A 21,807-nucleotide genomic window follows, 5' to 3' on the forward strand; every position below is an offset into this window, starting at 1 on the left:
AACGAGAAAAGCTGCCCGAAGGAGCTCTCTGAAATCTGGTAGCCTTAGCATCTTTGTGCTGAAAGAAAGTAATCCACAAGTACATAATATGTACTTCATTGGATTGAGAAGAGAGGGAAGTGAATTCTTCACTGACTGGGATTAAATTGATTGGACATGATCAATTCGCCGAAATGATTACAAAACTTTTTAAAAGCCTTGAAATTCTTTTTAGAAGCCACCAGATCTGTATATCCGACAGGACCTATAACAGGGCCACGGATAGTAGCGAGAAGCTCCACTCAGCTCCACAAGTCACTCAGATACCAAAATAATATCGAAATTCCTAAATTCCACACAAGTCATGGTCTCAATAGTTTTGTTTTCATGGGAAAAAAATAACATAATCTCCCCAACGTACTAAAAATATTAAAACTAATATATCACTAAATAAAAGACTAAATTTGAAGAATTTTTTTGAACCCGAGTAAAAACAGCACGCTATTTTTATTTGTATAACTGTTTTATTATATTCTGTTTTTCTCTTAATTTCACTTTTTTTTTTTCTCATGAATATTCGGAATTATAGCTTCAAATGACACAATAACTATAACAGTATAAGTCACTCTCAAAGCACAAGAGTTTGTATCTTTTTTGGAAAGTTAAATTTATAAGATTAACAAAATAGAGTAGATCTTCAATTATCCGAACTGCGACTATCCGAACCGCTTTCAGAATTTCAGAAAAAAAATGAATACGGAAACGTACTGCGATTCGCAAATTAACGACTTGGCTGCCCGAAAATGGATGATGACAGTCAAACTGCTTATTTAGAACGAGATGTTCAGCAACCAATGAGTTTCATTTACAGGTACGTTCATACTGTACTAATGTACAGCCCTTGTAACTACGCTTTACACGTATAAGTGTTGCCTTTTAATTCAATTAATTATAAGCTCATTTTTTATTTTCAGTCATTCATTTTCATTTTCAACATACTCGTATATACAGTAAGCAATTGAAAAAGACCTTTTTTTGTAAAAAAAACAAAATATCCGAATGGGGTCCAGTCACAATTGATTCAAATAGTTGCAGATCTGCTGTATATAAAAGTAGATTGTGTTAGAAAAAAAATATGTATCATTTTATTTAATAAAAAATATATGTTTATGGATGTTGAAATTATTTAAAATTAAAAAAAAAAAAATAACAGGCATTATTCAAAATAAACAGTCTGTGAAGCTTCTTCCTTGGTGGAACATCTTGATACTTTTTGCAGGACACAGTTTTTTTGTCAGACTCTTCCCTAGGGAGTAAATTATTTATTTATACTTTATTTAGTTAGCTCATAACATCTTAAGAACTTATATAAACTTTTAATAACAATTTAAAAAAAAAAAATCTCAAAAACATTTAATAAAAATTAATTTGAAATATTTCGATATTTTCTATCTCCTTTATTTCTTCAGGTAACTCATTGTACAGCTTCAATCCCTTGTACAATGAGTTTTGAGATTCGGTTTTTCTCCTCATTGGTAATCTTATCTTTTTTTACCCCTTGTTTCATATGTATGATATTGTTGGTTACATTTTATTATTGTTTTTATTTTATTCATCCCCTTAATTATTTTATGTATAAAAACTGCTACATTAAATTTAATTTGCTGCTTTACTGTGAGCAAGCCAATTTCTTTATGCATTCTTTCTACATAAGAATAGATATTTCTTTTGAGTATAATCCTCATTGCCTGATTTTGAAGAATTAGATTTTTTAAATTTCTTCTTCATTACATAAAAAAAGAATAAAAGAACAGTAATTTATGTGTGGACATATGACTGTTTTAAATATAATAACATTACTCTTTACATCTATTACATTTCGCAATCTTCCAATTAAAGTTAACACAATATTACAACAAAGACGGAGAACATTAATATATGCGAAGTTAGTGCTTTTACTGTGATATTACATTGATCCTGGAGGGGCACATGAGGTGCCAGATTGATAATCATAATTATTTTTCTATCACTGGGCAATGCATTTGTATTTTTTTTTAAACTTTAAGAATTCTGACAGATCACTAACACATTAACGTTTTTATATTATTGTGTATAACTTACAAATCGCCATTTTTATAATATAATACTCAAAGACGCTTTACAAAGTGATTATGGAAAACGTAGCCAGTGCAATTCCCGAAGTAGTGGAGTGATATGACTGAACTTTGAGATTCCAAAAATAAGTCTCGCTGCGGCACTCAATACAGATTGTAAGCAAGTCATTTTATTAATTGGTAGACCTGCGTAGATACCATTACAATAATCGACTCTAGACCAACATATGGTTATTAAACATGCAAATGCACTAAACCTACGTATATGTTTAAAACAGTTTTGAAAGAGGTTTGGTCCACATTGCATTCTCATTTGTCGATTTGCCGGAGAGCTGAGAAAGCGGAACATTGGCGTTATAATATTTCATTGGTAATGATCATTTTGTATGAGAACGTGTTTTGAGTGGTTTTCAAGGGGTTTTTCAGAATTCCCGAAGAAATGTGGTAAAAGTTTGCGCCTGTGTATAGGCAAGCGGTTCAACAGTGGTGCTGAGCATTTTGAAAATAAGGAGCTTCAGTTTAAATTTATTTCAACAGAGAGGGAAAACATTTTTGAGAAGGGAATATGGAAGTCTAGGCATTTTTAGGGCTTATGACCTGTCATTGGCTGGTTTTAGTTACCACTTTACACACTGTGTAACATTCACCATTCTGCCAAAATGTTTTCGTTATCTGTTGAAATAAATTTATATATGAACAATTCCCTAGGGAGAAAATCCAGCCAGTCTGCAAGCATTTAGACATACTCAAACATTGTTGAAAGAGCTTCAGCTCTACGGGAAAGTTAATTAAAACATATTGAAATAAAAACGAACTACTTTGAATGACGTCACTAGTTTATATGAATCAACCAATGATAAGAGAGTTGTGGAAGATTTCCGGTGTTCTTACTGTCAATGGACCAATCGGCAGAACGAACTGAGAAGAAGGGGAAGAGAACCGAGACGTCACATGCGGCCTCCGTAGTGTAGTGGTCAAGACGCTTGATTCACGCACGGAAGGTTCCGGGTTCGATTCCCGGTGAGAACACAAAAATTTAAATGTGATTTTTCTCAAGCCTGGGTGCTTTGTGATGTAATTCACCACTGTAATTAGGTCTCCTGGCCTGTTGTGGTGCAAAAAAAAAAAAAAAGGGAGGGGCGTGAGTTTAATAATTGTGACCAATGTGGATTAATTTCAGAAATGTAAAACTTTAAAAAATCATAGCACTGAATTTGTAAAGTGGCCACTTAAACCAGCCAATGACAGGTCATTAGCCCTGTAAACGCCTAGACTCCCATATTCCCTTCTCAAACGTGTTTTTCCTCTCTGTTGCAACAAATTTAAATGTGAACAACTTCCTAGGGAGAAAGTCCAGCCAGTCTGCAAGCATTTGAACATACTCAAAACATTGTTGAAATCTAATCTAATCTAAGATTTGGACATACACAAAATATTGCAGTAAAAGCGGTTTATAAAAGTGACACTAATCAAATAAAGCATAAACGTAAACAGAATCATCTTTCACTACCTTTCTTTCTTCGCGCATTCTTTGGTCTTCCTTCCTTAAATATATTACGGAGCCCTTGAAATCAGTTCTCAGGATCGTCCGACAATGAGGACCCTTGCGCGCGAGATTTATGGGACTCCCCGGCTGTAGAAAGCGCGGGAAATGACCAAGAAAAGTGTTCGGGAATTGGGGCATAATCTTTTAAATCCGAGGCCAAAGATTTACAGTTTCCTACGTTTTTATTTGATTTTTTCCCGCATTTTGTACTTAATGCGATAATGAGGACCTTAAGTATTAAAAAAAATAATATTCGTTAATAGACTATTAAACTAAGCCATTTTTAAAAAAATCTTTATATATCGTATTATCAGCGATAGATTTTTTGAAGTTTTGTATTTTTTTATATTTTTTATATGTAGTTGCATTATTCAATACCTTGCTTGTAATGTACAAGGTTAATATATACTTCAAAGCGATAGTTATTAATTTGTTTACTTAAAAATATTTACTTCAATGAAAAACTTTATTTCGTTATTTTATGTAAGGATCAGTAAGATGTTTCGGCTGTGACCTGTTTCAAGAGGAAAGCACAGAAAACTCGTCAGAAGAAGGCGGACCGTTGTTATTCGCCAACAGATCTTCCGATCCACCTGAACAGTGTTCGGCATTTGGTGTCCTGCTATCATTGATACCTTTTATTGCCTTCACTATATCTGTCATGTATAATGATACCTCTCTTGACAAGTCCCTGTGACTAATCACTACACGCACATCGTGTAAATCCTCATTTAGACTTCTGCATCGCGCCTCCAGTTGCATTCTCTGCAGACTAAAAAGGGGCAATGCATCAATAGATGGGAGACATCTTGGAGAGTAACATCATCGCATGGGCAAGTGTCGATCTCAGATATTTTGAATCTGTGTGAAGTTTTGTATTTCTGAAATAACTCGCGTGTGATGTCAGAGGTTTTTCTCTGTCAGTTCTCCCGACGTGTTCGTTTACGGTAAGTAAATCGGATTTCTAAATTTGTTGCAACAGAGAGTGAAAACATTTTTGAGAGGAGAATATGGAAGTCTAGGCATTTACAGGGCTTATGATCTGTCATTGGCTGGTTTAAGTGGCCACTTTACACACTGTAACATTTACTATTCTGCCTATGTTTAAAGATTCACATTTCTTCAACTCTTCCATCTATTGACTTTTGTGAAGTAAAAAAGCTGAAACCTTTATCACGCGGGTGAACTTCATCCGGTTGAACCAATGCGTCTACTAGGCAAAGCCTTAAACCACTTTTCCAATTTGTATACTTCTTTTTTTACCAGGTAGTTAATTCAACAATGTTTGTTGAAGAGTTGTAGAAATGTGGATGTTTAAACATGTGCAAAATAGTGAATGTTACACAGTTTGTAAAATTGCCACTTAAACCAGCTAATGACAGGTCATGAGCCATATTCAAATCTAAATAAAATTTTCTCTCTCTATTGCAATAAATTTAGATAAAGATTACTCCCTGGGGAGGAAATCCAGCCAGTCTGCAAGCATTTGGACATACTCAAACATTGTTAAAATTTAATACATACATATTATAAAATGACAAAAATAACATAAAAAGACTCTTGTTAAAATAGTAGGAGAATCCTGGTCCGGAAAACCCCTTAGGATACATGGAACAGATCAACATCCAGAGCGACGTTGTTCAGCATAACGGTAACCCTTCCAACAGGCATAACCGTCGGCAAGTTGGTCCCGTATTTCGGAATATGAAACAAGCTATGCTGACGCTGTCTGAAGTAATTATCAGGAATATATAAACCAATGCTCATTATAATCTAAGAATTATCGATCATAACGCGTAACAATAAAAAACATGTTGTCCAATACATATTCCTTCTAGTCTCTAAACCGTTGTAGCCAAGCATACCCTGGAGAAACTCGGTCAAGTAGAGCCGAGGATAATACCCGCACTCTGTGTGTAGATATATCTGAGAAACACTTTACTTTATTACTATTTGTTGCTATATTATTGTTGTTAACATACCTATGTGTAAATATTTTTCTGTCCCAAAATGAGTTGGTTGTAACTCCTGGGAGTACAAAAAAAAAATTTGTATGATTTAATAAATAAAAAAAAACATCTTTTGGATTTTCTCTATTATAAGAGAGTACTTTAGTTCATGTGGCCCCCAAATCATTGAGCCACTCATATCATTGGTTGGTTCATATGAACTAGTGACGTCGTTTAGCGCGTTTTTGTTAAATATTTTTTCCTAGATTTTTAAGAAACTTTGCCGTACAATTGAATGCGCTAATTTTTACCGCGCGCAAGAAAACATTTTTGTATCAAATTTCCCGTAGGGCTAAAGTTCCTTGTTATGATTGAAATTTATTGCGACAGAGAGAGAAAACGTTTTTAACACTAAGAAATATAGGCTAGACATGCCATTGACTGGTTTTGATGATCACTTTACTTACACACTGTGTAATATTTACCATTCTGCCTATGTTTCAGTTTCAGGGCTGCGGAACAGCGTTTATTGGTAATTTCAGTAACACATTATAATTCATTACCCACCAAGTCGGGCTCGTAGAGTAATGGTCAGTGCAAATTTCTACCCTGCAAGAGGTCTCGGGTTCGATTACCGATATGGTTGATAAGAAATATTTATTACCAAGGGTGTTTTCACACTAGCATATTTCATAGTCCCTGGACTGGTACCTGATGCGTAAAACTGATCATCTTACCTTCATGTAACAAAAAAATATTAAGATACTCTGCGATTGGTGTACCAATGCAGTGCCTTAGCACCATTTGGTGCGGAAAGGGAATGATAATGATGATTGTGACCCACCAAGTCTAAATTTTTTTGGTGGAACACAATTTTTAGGTCAAGTTTTTTTTACGCATTTACATATTATGACATAGAATTAAGAATAGTCTAGAAGGGGCGTAAATTCATATTTGAATACATCGGACTGTGTCCAATAATTCCCCACTATGCCTCACTTTAGCCGCGCGCATTCGTGATGCCGCCGCGTAATGTTGCACAATGGGAAAAAATATAATTATAACACAAATGTAAGGTAAAAATAGCAATCTGTTAATTTCTTAAAAAATTATTGTGCATGCGGAAATATTAATTGTCACAACAGAGTAGATAAGTAAAGGGTCATTTCATAAGAGTAATTGAATAAATAAACTTTAAACTTAAAATATAAAACAAATTTTATTTTACATAAAACGGATATTTTTATATCATGTTAAATAAAATTTGATGTTTTAAAGATAATGTTGGTCTAATGTTTACCAAAGAGTTGTTGATTTCGAGGCCCAATTTTCATTAGTTCTCCAATTAGATGAGCAAAGTAGGGTGAAAAAATTTACTACCCTGGCAACACTAACAAAATGTTTATTTAGTTTCTTTGACAATCTGACAGATCAAAAATAATTCAATTTTTAAGTAATGCATTTGTTACATACACATTCATTTACGTGAAATGTGATTGCATCCTGTTCCTTTAAGATCGTAGCAATGTTTCTACACTTTAAAAGGACGCAACACGGCATGGTTAAATTCGAATTAGGAGTTGCGTACTGAGCGACGTCTACAAAGAAACTAATGGGTCAAAACGTAAACCTACTCATTTATAAGTAGTTTAGTCGCCTTCTGTTCGCTATCCGTTTTATGTCAAATAAAATTTGTTTTATACTTTAAGTTCAAAGTTCATTAATTCAATTACTCTTATTAAATGACTCTTTACTTATCTACTTTATTGTGTCAATCAATATTTCCGCGTGCACAATAAAATTTTAGAAAAATTAACAAATTGTTTTTTTTTTACCTTTCATTTGTATTATGGTTATATTCTTCGCGATCTGGCAATACTGCTCGGTGACTTCAAGTATGCGCGCGGCGAAAGTGTGTCTAAGTGGGGGAATTATTGGACACAGTCCGATGTATTCAAATATGATTCTACGCTTCTTCTGGACTATTTTGAATTTCATGGGCTCACCTTTAGAAACCAATTACACAGGCCAATCAATTACTTTTCAAATAACGAAAGCGGTTCTCGTACCATTAAAGTTTTAATCAGATAGTGAGACGGGCGTTAAATCAGACAAAATTATGCAATAATATGCAGTCTGTGCCATGGAATGGTGCCAACATTCGAGAGTTTAGGCTGCTGAGGTGCTATTGCTGCCAATGTGAATATTCAACCCATTAAAATACTCTTATGCCCGGCAATAATATGGTCTCCTGGTACTTTGTAGCGCAAACGAATAAACCCTCGTGACAAGGTGTATTTTATTCCGACTGCGACGCGGTACAATTTACATTCACATAAAACACATCATAAACCCTTTAATAAATGTAAAAAAATAATACTTACAGTGATGCTTCTGTTTCCCTCAAATTGCTATCTGATACACTGTTTCGATCTTACATAGAGAAATAACATAACACGCCACTAGCCAACAGCGTACGCCCATACGAACAAAAACTATTCTACGATTATCAACAATAAAGTTAGCTACAGTTTTCAGCAATACGACGGGCCGTATGTACTTAAGTCGAGAATTTCAAGCGCTTTAAGAAGTCTAGGCACCTACAAGGCTTATGACCTGTAATAAACTTAAATTGGTCTTAGGAAATATGACCACATTTCTGATTATCGAAGGCAACTGAAATAACTCAAAATTAGATAGCGGAGAGACTATCACTCCCTCCCACTTCTGTTAAATGTACTTCATAGTCCGAACGCTCTTATATACCAGAGTGAAAATTTTCAACGTTTATCAGTTCATGGTTTATCTTTTCGTTCTAATTCTCCAAGCACTCTCTTAATACCCATTTACAATTCCTCTTTGCTCTCTAACTCATATAATGTCCATGCCGCTCGACTGTGGAATCATCTCCCATCTACCATCAAAGGTGTTACTACAGTATCAACATCTCCTTTCGCTTCCTTAATCTCTCCTTCTTTCCTCTCTCCTCTTTTTTTCCTTTTTCCCATTGAGTAATGGTATTGATTTAAGGTAATTTATAATTATATATGTTTATTTCTATTTTTTTATATGTGTTTTGTAACTTGAATTATAAAAATAAAACTAATATTTTATTGGTTGGTTGGAAGCAACTGCCATTTGGCAATAAGCCCGCTAATGTACGAATAATATTATGTTCAAAAAGTTAAATAAATAAATTAAATAAACCAGCCAATGACAGGTCATAAGCCTTGTAGATTCCTAGACTTCTATAATCCAGTTGTCTACAAAAATTTTGACAAACTCAAAACATTGTTGATAAATTCACCTGTCCAATAAGAAGCATAAAAATTGAAACATATTTTTAGATTGCCTAGTATGTAGGTGAAATAATTCAATTAGATGAATCTCACCCACATCAATAAAGGTTTCCGCTCTTTAACTTCACATAAATCAACAGATTAAAGAATTGAAGGAATACCAATGTTCGAATAAACGCAGAATGGTGAATGTTACACAGTGAGTAAAGTAGTCACTTAAATCAGCCAATGACAGGTCGTAAGTCCTGTAGATGCCAAGACTTCTATATTCTTCTCTCTTAAATGTTATCTATCTCTTTTGTAATATGTTAATGCAACAAAAATACAATTTTCAAGTTCTATTCAGAATTGATGGAATTGGGTTTTCAGTCATAGGCAAAATGGTTAATATTACACAGTGTATAAAGTGGCTACCTATACCAGTAAACGACAGGTCACAAGCCCTGTAATTGCTTAGACTTACGTATTTACTTTTCTTAGATATTCTCCATCTCAGTTGTAATATGTTTATTTACAGTGAAGAAGTAAATCTATGATTTAATTTATGAGATTTAAAAACCGTGGTATTAAGTTTAAACACTCTGACATCTGAGGTTTTTAAAACGTGGTCTCCAATTTATTGAGCTGGCGTTATCTTTTTTCTAGAAATTCGTACTATAATTTAAATATTTCAACCAATTACTAATTTGAAACTACTTATTTTATTTTATGTTTTGACTAACACTTAACTATCGGTTTACATTAACTATCGGTTTACCTTAACTATCGGTTTACCTTAACTATCGGTTTACCTAGACTAGTTTTGGAATATGCCTTTAGAGATCTGAACTGGTAGGGAAAAGGTATTATAATGGATGGCATCAATTTAAAAGGCTTACGATTCGCAGACAAAATCGAATTGATACCAGAAGATGTGAATGGAGCGCGTGTCATGTTAAAAGAGCTTATAGCAGATACAAAAAAGTAGGATTTCTTATCAAAACAAGCAAGATCAAATTAATGACGAATTTGATCATCGGTGGTGCTGTAGACGTTGAAAATCACCAATTAGAAGAAATCAATGAAATGTCGTCAACAATATCTTATTTTCTACCTGACCGCTGAGTTTCTGAGGAGGATCGGTCTTAGATGGGCAACATATTTCAATCTGAAGAAGTTCTTCGACAGCAACATTTGCCATAGTCTGAAACGCAGAATATATGACTTATATGTGCTTCCAGTATTTACATATGGAGCAGAAACATTTACCCTCACCAAACGTGGAAGCTCCAGGTAGCACCAAATAATCATGAAAGATCCATGCTACGTATAAACCTCTCTGATTGGATAAGATATAACGATGTACGTAAAATAAGCATGGGTAACTAAAGATTATTTTTTGGGCTGCAGGTCAGCTCGCAGCTCAAGCATTTGAGCTGGAGTTTGCAATCCGACCGCAGATTAGCTTAAATTATTTCACGCGATTGCTGCGAGTCTCGAGCTCAGGTGCGTAATGGCTATGGCAGTGAACTGAAGGATACAGGTCGCACCGTCCAGCTCAAAAAAATGTTTGGTTCACCGAATCACCGCTAACGCGCTGAGTCAGCTGACCTGATATTAAATTTTCTGTGGAGCGTCGCGTACACGTACGATTCGAACGAAATTCACAATGTATCTCCGTGAGCCACCTGTTAGAAATTTGAGCTGCAGCTCATTTTTGAACCTGTTCAAAATTGATTGTTCAGAGAGTCCCCCAGGACTCTATAACAGCTGCGGGTGGATGGTGGGATTAAGGGTCTCCCCTCAATGTTCAAAATTGAGTTACTCATGCCAAACGTAAAAGGTCAGGAGTGACGGGCATAATTGAAATATTGGCTATGCTTAAATGGTCATTTGCGGGACATGTTGCCATTTATATACCAAAAATGGACTACCATAATAGGGTAGTCGAGTGGAGAGCTTGTGAAGATAAAAGAAGTCGAGGGGAACTCCCCATATGATGGTCAGATGATTTAAAGATAATTGCTGGTTACTGGATACAGAAAACGCAAGACGTATGGAAGAGTATGGGAGAGTTTCATGTTCAGCAGTGGACACAAATGGCTATTTGACGATGATGATGATGATGGTGACCTGGACTTGTATACGTAAGGAACTTAAGTCTACTAAATCTTTACATTCGTTTAAAAATGCCCTAACAAGGCGAAACAATTGTTCGATTTTTGTTTAAACAAATATTTGGAAAACAAATTTTTTTTATTAAAAAATTCTAAACATATCTACTTTGACACATCTAGTACGTTAACATAACATTTTTTCACTGTAACTCTCCAAAAAAGATACTAACTCTTGTGTTTGGAGAGTGACTTACACTGTTTTAGCTGTTTAATTTTAGGAGTTTAAATAATTTTAAATACGAGTACATGAGGAAGAAAAATAAAAACAAAGGATATATAAAGAAAAAACATAAAACAAACAATACGTTTATTGTTGTTTTTACGTTAAAATTTAATGTTGTTTTTACGCGTGTTCAAAATTTTTCAAAAACTTAAAATTATTTATTGATATATTATTTTTAATAGTTTTTGGTTCATTGGGAAGATTATTATACTTTTTTTACATCTTTGAAGACAAAGCTATTTTGACCATTTTTGTATGGAACTTAGGAATTTAAATATTATGTTGGTATCTAAGTGACTTATTCATCTCAAATTCTTTTATTTTTTCTTCTTTATAAATTTGTACAATAGAATTTATTTTATAAAGTGTCTACTTGCAGTTTAAGTATCTACCTGGACACGGAAAGCGTGATTAAAAAACTTGGAACGTTGCGGTTGGTGTACCAAAGCAGTTTCCTATGCACCATTAGGTGCAGAAAGAGAATCATGAATAGAATTAATCAGTAGAGTTCTCACGTAAATCTCCAAAGACCAAAATAGATTGATAAGACTCGATCGTGTCGTATTACGTCTGAAACATTTGTACCGTGTCGTGGTCCTCAAGTACCCTGCAGAGTCGTAAATCATCTCTGAATTCTTCCCTGTATCGTCTTTGAATTTTTGGGTCAAGAGGGCTCTTATTCTGTATTCAAAGATTGTAAGGATGCTATTAGGATTAAGATTTTTATACCCGTGAAGAACTAATGTACAGGTATTTATTTATTTATTTTACTAACATAATCGGAAAATCTGCCTTTTACAAATATTTATAAAACTACATATTTGGCTAAATATTTTTTTTTTTAAAACATACATTTCTTTATTGCCAAGATTTTTATATAAAAAAATACACAAGATTTATATTTATAAAATTAACCCAAACATTATACAGCATGAAAATGCTGTATAATGTTTCGGTTTATTACTGAATAGTGGAAAGTTAAAATAATAAAATATTCTACAGTAATACAACAAGAAAATCTATTACTATTTTTTTTTCTTTGTTTACTTTTTTTTTCTCATGTATCTCTATAATAATGTATAAACTTATATGTATGAATATGTATGCGTGTATGTTCTCATATGTAAATATTTAAAATATTTTTCTATGTACCATATACCTATGTTGGTACATTTCCTGATTTTTACTTATTATTGTATATTTTAGCTTTTCTTATGTTATCTTTAATTTTAACTCAATTTACATAATCATGTTTCACTGCTGCACTAAATTGTAATTTCTAAAATATGTAAAAGCCCATAGGGCGTGTAAATTAATAAATAAATACAGCTAGGCAAAGTGAACAATAAACTGTGTATATTATGAAATGCATGAATATATAAATATAATTACCATTCACCATCTTTGAAAAAGTTCTAAAGGTTTGTTCTATAGAAACAAACCCATTGGTATTTCTATACTATCTGTACATTTATACTAATATATATATCTACGAGTATACTTATTGTAATGCGAAAGTGTGTTTGTTTGTTTTTGTTTGCACGTCTCAACGGAGCGACTAATTTACCCGATTTTTTCCACACAGCCGGAGAAAATAGGCTACCAATTTAAGTACATTGAAAAATGAAATATATAAACAATTAGCAACATTATTTGAAAATGAGTGGGAGGTAAGGTGGAATGTCAAAAAGAATCCACTTTAAATTCATCATCATTATTATCAATTCCTTTCCGCATCTAATGGTGCATAAGACACTCCATTTGTGCACCAATCGCAGCGTATCTTGACCATTTTTGTTACATTTAGGTAAGATAATCAGTCTTACGCTTCTGGTACCAGTCCAGGTACTATGAAATATTTTGGTGTGAAAACACCCTTTAAAATAAATATTTTATCCACCATGTCGGGAATCGAACCCAAGACTTCTCGCATGAAAGGCAAACGTGCTGTCTCAAAATGTAAAACAAATTTTAAAATAAAAATAACTTCACATATAAATAGTGTAGCGAGAGATTTTTTTGAAAAATATATCTAAATCAAAACACGTTGTACTTTATATAATTGGTACACAAATTATTTATATTTTTATGTATTTCATTGCTTTATATTGTTTTTTATTATATATTATACTATGTTATTTATATTAAAGTTACATATATTCTTGGCACTTTATATTTGTATAATAACGATTTTTAATTTCTTACATTTGATTAGCTAGGCGTTTATAATTAAGTAGTTTGAGTTTTTTTTTTGATGTTATTGTTTTATTAGTATAGGACTAATTATGCTCTAAAGATAAAAAATCTATATCTTAGAACAGGCTGAGCCATGTAAGATGTAGACTATAATAAACACAGAACACTCCGTTTTCATTTAACATTAATTAGTTTTATATAGATTCCCTGTTATTAAGAATGTAAACCATTTTTTTGCAATAAATTTATAAAATAAAAATAAAAATAAAAAAATAAATTACACCATGAGGCCGACGATCAAATGAATTATTTAAACTTCTATGATTTACTTGCTTTATATCTGGTTAGTTAGGTTTGGTTTTGTTGTAGGATTTTGGTTTTTAAACAGAATAACGATACTCAATTAACATAAGAAAAATACAAACAAATATTGACAACAACATAACGCAAAATTAAGAAACAAAAAGTAATAATACAAAAATCTTTTTTTTTATACTTTTAATAAAATTGTCGGCCTCGTGGTGTAATGGTCAGCGCATTTGCCTACCATGCAAGAGGCCCCAGGTTCGATTCCCGACATGGTTGATATGAAATATTGATTTAAAAGGGTGTTTTCACACAAGAATATTTCATAGTCACTGGACTGGTTTTTAAAGCGTAGACTGATCATCTTACCTTCATGTAACAAAAGAATCAAGATATGCTGCGATTGGTGTACCAATGCAGTGCCCCAAGCACCATTAGGTGCGGAAAGGGAATTATAATTGTTATTATGATTATGATTAATAAACTATAAAAGAAACTTTAAATGTTATAATAATTAATGAAAACATTATTCAATATTTATTTTCTAATACCAAGAGTAATTTTATACAAGATAAGACTATATAGTTTAAAAACCAGTAAAATTACTCGAATATCAAAAGTAATACACATGTTTATCTGACATCTTAATCAAAGTAAAATAATAATAATCAGAAATTTTAAGCGGGAAATATGCGTTTAGTAATAATAATTAAAAAGAAGCGGATATATTCCTTGGTACCTACACTCTACACTACGCACCCAGATGCGTTTCTACTATCATCTCCCAGGGAACAGCCAAATGTGAACCAAGTGTTTTTAGAGTGATTTACTAGGAAAAAGACAATAGATCCTGTTTACTGCACAACAAAATAAAACAGGGACGAGTTTGAGTTTGATTATCATCTTTTGTCTTGTTAACCTTAATAATAAGTTAAGGAATGCTATCTTTGTTTACTTTTTTATATTTTACTTTTTGTGCTGTTACATGTTCACTTAATTGCCATACTTACTAGTTCTTTACTCAATGTATTATTATTGCGTTTCTTAAAATTATTTTTTATTATTCACTTTTTAAAATCATTCTTATGTTGTTGAAATTCCATTTGTCGATGCGTTTTGAAGCTGCAAGACTTTTTGTGATGTTAGCTATCATATTATTTTTATCACATTATGTAAATGTTATCAACTATCAAACATCAAAATTTAGTAAATGGGGTCTAGAATTTCAACCGTCCATGCGCTCAGTAGCTGCAAGACTTGTTGTTATCTAAATTCTAATTTTATAAATTTGCTTTTGATTTCGTTTTTAAAATACCACTTAAACTCTAAACTTCATTGTCAAATAAAAAAATAAAAAATAAAAATGTAAATAGGGGCTAGATTTCTTATTGTCCATGCGCTCTGTAGCTGCAAGACGTTCTGTTATCTAGCTCATATATATCATAATTGTAATATTTCATAATTGGAGACGAGGAACTAGAATCCCAACCGGCCATGAGCTCTGTAGCTGCAAGACGTGTTGGGATATTTATTTATTGGGATTTTTGTGTTGGGATTTTCACAAAAATGGCGCACAAATAATAATAATGTTTGGATAATAAATTATCTAAACATTATTATTATTAATATTATTATTATAATGATAAAAAGAGAAATAAAATAATTAAAATAACCAATAATATTTGTAAGCAAAAATGTGAATCAATTAATCATAAATCGCAAAAATTTTATTTTTAGGTAAATATTCATAATCAAGAAAAAACTCACATACGCTTAAAAATTAACATAATTCTAGCTCCACGATTTTCCAACTTGATGGTTAAAAAAAAGTTAAATAAATTAAAGATTATCGCTGTTATAAAGGCACTACGAGTAGACAGCAATTGTTGTGCGAGAATCGGCAACTCTTTAACTGATTAGTTCGGAGTAAGGCAAGGTTGTGAGTTCTAACCGTTCTTTTTTTTTTTCACTTAATAAATTAAATATTTTATAAGCTATAAACCTTCTCGTGGCAAAGATGTACATTTATCTGAAAACCGCACGTAAATCGGTCCGGTAGTTATTCAGTCCATCGAGGGCAACCATTCGAACATTGCCTTTCATATATAAAAATAGATTTAAGATAGATTAACAACTTCAATTTAATCAAGTCAACAGTGAAAGCATTGTTATCAGGTAGGTAATACTTTGACAATTTTGATAAATTTTACGAAGACGGCAGATAGAACTAGACACATAAAAGTTTTCTGGAAGGTAAAAAATCAATTAATACATTAAAACATAATATGGCGACGCCAATATTGAATTTCTATAGTGTCTGAAAAAACTATCGCCTTGTTGTCATAATCCAGGGAAAAAATAGAAAAATCTGTTTGTATAAAGAAAAGTCAGACCGCGTGTCGTCTTAATGAATTAAAAATTATTTTATTTAATAAAAAGTTTAGTGCTAACCATTATTTTTCTAACATACTAAAATTACGAACGTTTAATTGTCTGATGGGACGTTGAATATTCGATAACGCCTTCAAAAATGGGTGTTATAATTATGTTCCAACAAAAAGGTTTCACGATGTAATGAGTTCGTCTTATTGCCATAATTAAATTAGAATTTCGGTGCCATAGGATAAGGAAAATCTTAAACAAAAACGCCAGTCGAATATTGTCAGGGACTTGTGTGAGAGGGACGCGCGAATAGGAGCGAGCGAGACGGCGCCGCGCCGAATGCGACATGTGGCCTAGGACCCGAGCCTCTGCAGTGCCGAGACGAAAATTACTGCCGGGAAAATGCACCGCCGGACAAAAAGGAATAAACCATCTCCCTCCGAGTAAAAATAATTGCGGAGTCATTGTCTCCCTTTTATCGCATTGTTGTTTTACTCGCCCTCGCGCGGGGCGTCGGAGGGAGAAAGCTAGCGAGACGGGGGTAGGGATCGCGTGGTGCACAAGCGAGACGACAGGAGAGAACGGATGTTTGCCGCTTGACCCATAAACCCAGATTCACCTGAAAATGCGGCGTTGCCGGATCTAGGCGGCTTTTCCGACCGCCAGCGTTGCCGGTTTAAGATTAAGGCAGTACCTACCCACTTTTCGCAGTTCCTACCTAAATCAGTCATTTTATTTATAGGAACATAAAAATCACAAATGCTGAACCTACCTCAATTAAATCTAAATAGCTCAAAATTTATTATTGATATAACAAATCTGATTTAAATTGATTGCAAGGTTACACGAAATACCCACACAGATACAATAAAAAAGCGATTAAATTTCATACGAATTGGATATTCAAAGTTATATTTAAATTAGTAATAAGAAGCTTGTATAAATGTCATGGCTTGGTTGTAGTGAATAGGGTGTTTCTGATAAATTAATGTCTCTATACTTTAAATTAATATTTGGATGGTGCAATCGAATAAATTAAATTGTATTTTTAAAAATGTGTAAGCAATAGACACCAGAATCTTGTGTAATGTTTTAACTTAAAGAATTTGAAATTAATAAGTCACTCAAATACCAACATAATATTAAAATTCCTAAATTCCATACAAATCATGGTCAAAATAGCTTTGTCTTCAAAGGTGTAAAAAATTATAATAATCTTCCTAATGAACTAAAAACTATTAAAAATAATATTTCAACTGTGTGTCTCAAATGTTACACATCTGTGACAAGAAAATTGATAAATCAATATCTGAAGAGCTCCCCCACAGTCTATACTTACCTCAAGCTAAACTATTTGAAATCGTTATTATCATAAGGCTAATGAAAAACTCGAAAGCACCAGGAGCTGATCTAATCAGAATGGTTGATATTAAAAAACATATTGATATTCTAGGACCGATTGTAACGCATTTAATAAATAAAATTATATCTCAGGGCGAAATTCCATTGAAATTAAAATGCAGTATAATTAGACCAATATACAAAGGAGGTGATCATTCATTATTAGGAAATTATAGACCTATTAGTATTCTACCTGCTCTTGAAAAGATCTTTGAAAAATATGTATTATTAAAATTAACAAAATATCTCGAACTTTTTGGAATAATTGATATTAACCAACACGGTTTTCAAAAAAAGAAGAGTACTGAAACTCTTCTCCAAAGTTTTGCTAATTATGTTAATAATGAACTAAATAATAGAAAACATGTATTAATATTGTTTATTGATTTTTCTAAGGCTTTTGATACTATAGATCATTGTAAACTATTAAAATGTTTAAATATAATCGGAATAAGAGGACCATTACTTAACCTCTTCAAAAACTACCTAACTAATAGAACAATGTCCGTAAGTATCGATAGTGCACAAAGCAGTAATAGAAATATCAAAGCAGGTGTCCCCCAGGGTTCCATATTAGGACCCATATTGTATATAATATATGTATCATTCATTAAAAATATTTTTTCACATGTTAAACACTTTGTTTATGCAGACGATACTGCTCTAGTTGTTTCGCATAGTGATATTAATAAATGTACTGAAATGTTGCAGGATGACTTTAATATTTTACAAATTTGGTGTCATGATGCGGGTCTTTTAATAAATGCCAAAAAAAGTCAATTAATGCATGTTAGATCGCCACACGCCAAAACAAATATGTTACCTATTGTAAAAACTCATAATTTTGAATGCCTTCATAACTCTACCTTTGATAGAGCTTGCTTATGCGATAGATTAAAAATTGTGAATGAATATGTTTATTTAGGTTTAACTATTGATAACTTTTTTAAGTGGAATATTCATGTTATGAAAACATGCAAACGGTTAAGATCTGTAGTTAGTCAACTACACAAATTAAAGTTTTTAGTTCCTCTCTCCACACTAAGATTAGTATATTTGTCTCTGGGAGAATCTATAATAAGATACGGGATCACTGCTTGGGGACATTCTTGTTCAACAAACATTAAATATGTACAAAATGTTCAAAATGCACTTGTCAAATTGATTGCACCCAATTATGTATACAATCAGAGGAATAATACCCCATTTATGTATGATAAATTAAATGTTTTACCAGTTAAGGGTATTTTATGGAGCAAAATTATTATCCAACAGATGTTCAGCTCGATATATAAAAATAAATTAGAACACAGCTATCTAACAAGATTTACATCTGTTGATGGCCTAGTAGTACCAAAATTTAAAAATAAATATGGACAACGTACGTTGGATTATATTGTTCCAAAAGTATTTAATTTGTTGCCACTTGACATGAAAACATGTCATAGTAAAAATAAAATTAAGTTTCTATTACGTAAGTGGTTAGTAGATAAAACGTTCCTATATTGATTTATTATTTATGTAGTATTTATGTAATACATTTTTTAAATTTTTTAATATTCTTTACTTATTATTATTTTTTTACATATATACATTTTTTGAAAAAAAAAAAAAAAAAAAATTATCCCTCATTAATTACATTTTTGTTATTTTCTTGGGTTAACCTTTTCTTTTCTTTTATTACTTTCTTACTTTCTTATTTCATTTACAAATGTAAAATGTTAGATCTTAATTTTAATATGTACTTTTAATTTTCTTACTATTTTTTTTATATTTTTTTTCTGTAGATATGAATTGAATTTCTAGATTTACTTTACCTTGTTTAATTTATTTTCTTATCTTGTTTTGATTACATTTATGAGCACACACTATTTATATATGTGTCTATTATTTTTTTTTCTTTCTTATATTTAAAATATATTTAAGTAAATTACTATTCTTTAATTTTAATTGTATTATTTTACTCTATTTTCTTACTTAAAAAAAAAAAAAAAAATCTTTAAACTATTTTTATGTTTATTATTTTATACGTATACAGTATTATGTCTGTACTCTTCTTATTTGATTATTAATTAAAACTAATGTCTGAGCACCCGATGACAAACTATTATTGAATAGTTTATCGGGACAAAATATATCTTAATACTTTGTTTTCTTTATAATGTATTATAATGTAATAATATGTATATTTTATTGAATAAAGACTCTAAAAAAAAAAAAAAAAAAAAAAAAAACAAATAAATTTAAAGTTAATCTAAGAAATTTTTTGAACTCGTGTAAAAACAACATTAAATTTTAATTAGTATGAATATATTATTGTTTTATGTTTTTTTCTTTATATATCTTATGCTTTTATTTTTCTTTTTTCTGTACTCGTATTTAAAATTATATAAACTCTTATTAATAAACAACTAAAACAGTGTAAGTCACTCTCCGAGCACAAGAGTTAATCTCTTTTTTTGGATAGTTACAGTGATAACATTTACTAGATGTGTGAAAGTAGATATGTTTAGAATTTTACAAAAACATGTCCTTTTTATGAAAATTGTAAAAAAAAAGAAAATTGTAAAACAAAGAATGATAAAACAGGTATATTCAGCGAGAATGAACGATAACGTGAGACGGGGACGACCAAGAAAGACTTGGCACGATCAGATAAACCAAAATCTTAAGTCTGGTTATGTCAAAAACTGACAGAACCGAAGGACATGTATGACAAGATGTATGAATGTGGAAGAAGCTAGGAATATATGCAAGGATAGACGTGTGAGGTGGTCTATTCTCTCTGCCAACGGCGATGGTAGTAGTACCTGTTATTTTAATTAATAATGTTTTTCTTTTTATGTATATATTTTCGTTTTTAAGTACAAATTTATGACCAAGTATTCTTTTGACCAGTCTGTTTTTATGTTAGCTGGAAGATATTGCTTTAAGCAATAAGTCCGCAAAAAGACTTAATCTTTGTGCATAAAGTTTTAAAACAAAATAATGGATTTAATTTTTTTTATTTACTTACCGGTGCATTTTTTTGCAATTGAGTAACGTATTCACATACCTGCAAAAAAGAAAAAAATAAATTAGCATAGTGAACGTTTACATATTACAACAGAGATGTAGATCATTTTAGAGAAGGGAATGTAGAAGTTCAGGCGTTCACATTGTTTTTTTTTTTATAAAAAATAAAAAATCAGTTATGTTTTAGGGCACGGAAAATGAGATAGCAACACCTCGATTTGGTCGATTTTGGTAAGACATAATCAGACTGATGGGCAGTTGTCTTTTTCGCACAATATCGGGGACGCGTCTGCGAGAGAGTGACAGAAAAACTATGCTCAAATATCTATGAATCAAATTTCTCTGCCATATTATTTCCTCTCAAGAAGAAAAAATATCTAATAAATTATGCAGCTCTACAAAATGGTTCTTCAGACAAACGTCCTTGGAAAAGTTTAAAAGCTAAGCTTTAAATAGGATTCCCACTTTGAATCCTGATAAACCTGCATTTTTTTATGGAGATTTAATACAATAACATTATATACACACATCAAGTATAACGGATGTTTTTTTTTGTCGCGAACTTTCAATTGGTAATACTGTTTTTGCCAAACTAATGATGACATAAGAATACTTAAATCAATGTTTGCGAATATCACGATTATTTTTTTATTTTAATATATAAATAAACGCTCTTCTTCTTCTTCGGCCTTATTCTCGTCACTGCTGGATGGTGGCCTCTTCCAAACGTCTCCATTCCTTCCTATCACCTGCTTTCATCATCCATGTTTTACCGGCAATAGAGGCAATGTCGTTGACCCATCTTTTCTGTGCCCTTCTAACACTTCTTTTTTTTGCCCATGGTCTCCACTTTTTTATTCTGGGTGTCCACTTGCCATCATTTTGTCTCGCCAAGTGTCCCGCCCACTGCCATTTAAATTTCGCTGCACGATCCATGATATCCACGACTCCGGTTCAGCGCCTTATTTCTTCAGTGCATACTCTGTCTCTTAGACATATACCGAGCATATATATTTAATCTTTCCATGGATCGTTGCGTGCATTTTATTTTCTGGCTATTTTTTTGTATTATAGACATGGTTTTTAGTCCGTATGTTGTCACCGGCAATATGCACGATTTATATACTTGTCTTTTCAAGCATATAAGGACTTCTTTATTTTGAAAAATATATTTAAGTTTGCCGAAAGCAGCCCAACTTAGCTCTTTTTTTCTTGGTAACTACGCTGTCTGGTTATCTTTA

The 21,807-nt window shown here is 32.1% G+C and overlaps 1 protein-coding gene across 1 annotated transcript in view; it reads right to left on the reverse strand.

The window, feature by feature from the left end:
- The window catches only part of LOC148273525 (uncharacterized), a gene marked incomplete at its 5' end in the record, with an annotated part of 99,480 nt that extends 78,868 nt beyond the window's left edge, over positions 1–20,612 (reverse strand). The window contains one exon of the mRNA XM_088238593.1: positions 20,568–20,612. Within this exon, the coding sequence (XP_088094719.1) occupies positions 20,568–20,612 (45 nt within the window). The remainder of the gene's footprint in view (positions 1–20,567) is intronic.
- Positions 20,613–21,807: the final 1,195 nt, after the last annotated feature.

The sequence above is a fragment of the Micrasema longulum genome, unplaced genomic scaffold (genome assembly GCF_059751315.1).
Source record: "Micrasema longulum isolate JH-2025_06_02 unplaced genomic scaffold, ASM5975131v1 h1tg001924l, whole genome shotgun sequence".
Taxonomy (NCBI): Eukaryota; Metazoa; Arthropoda; class Insecta; order Trichoptera; family Brachycentridae; genus Micrasema; species Micrasema longulum.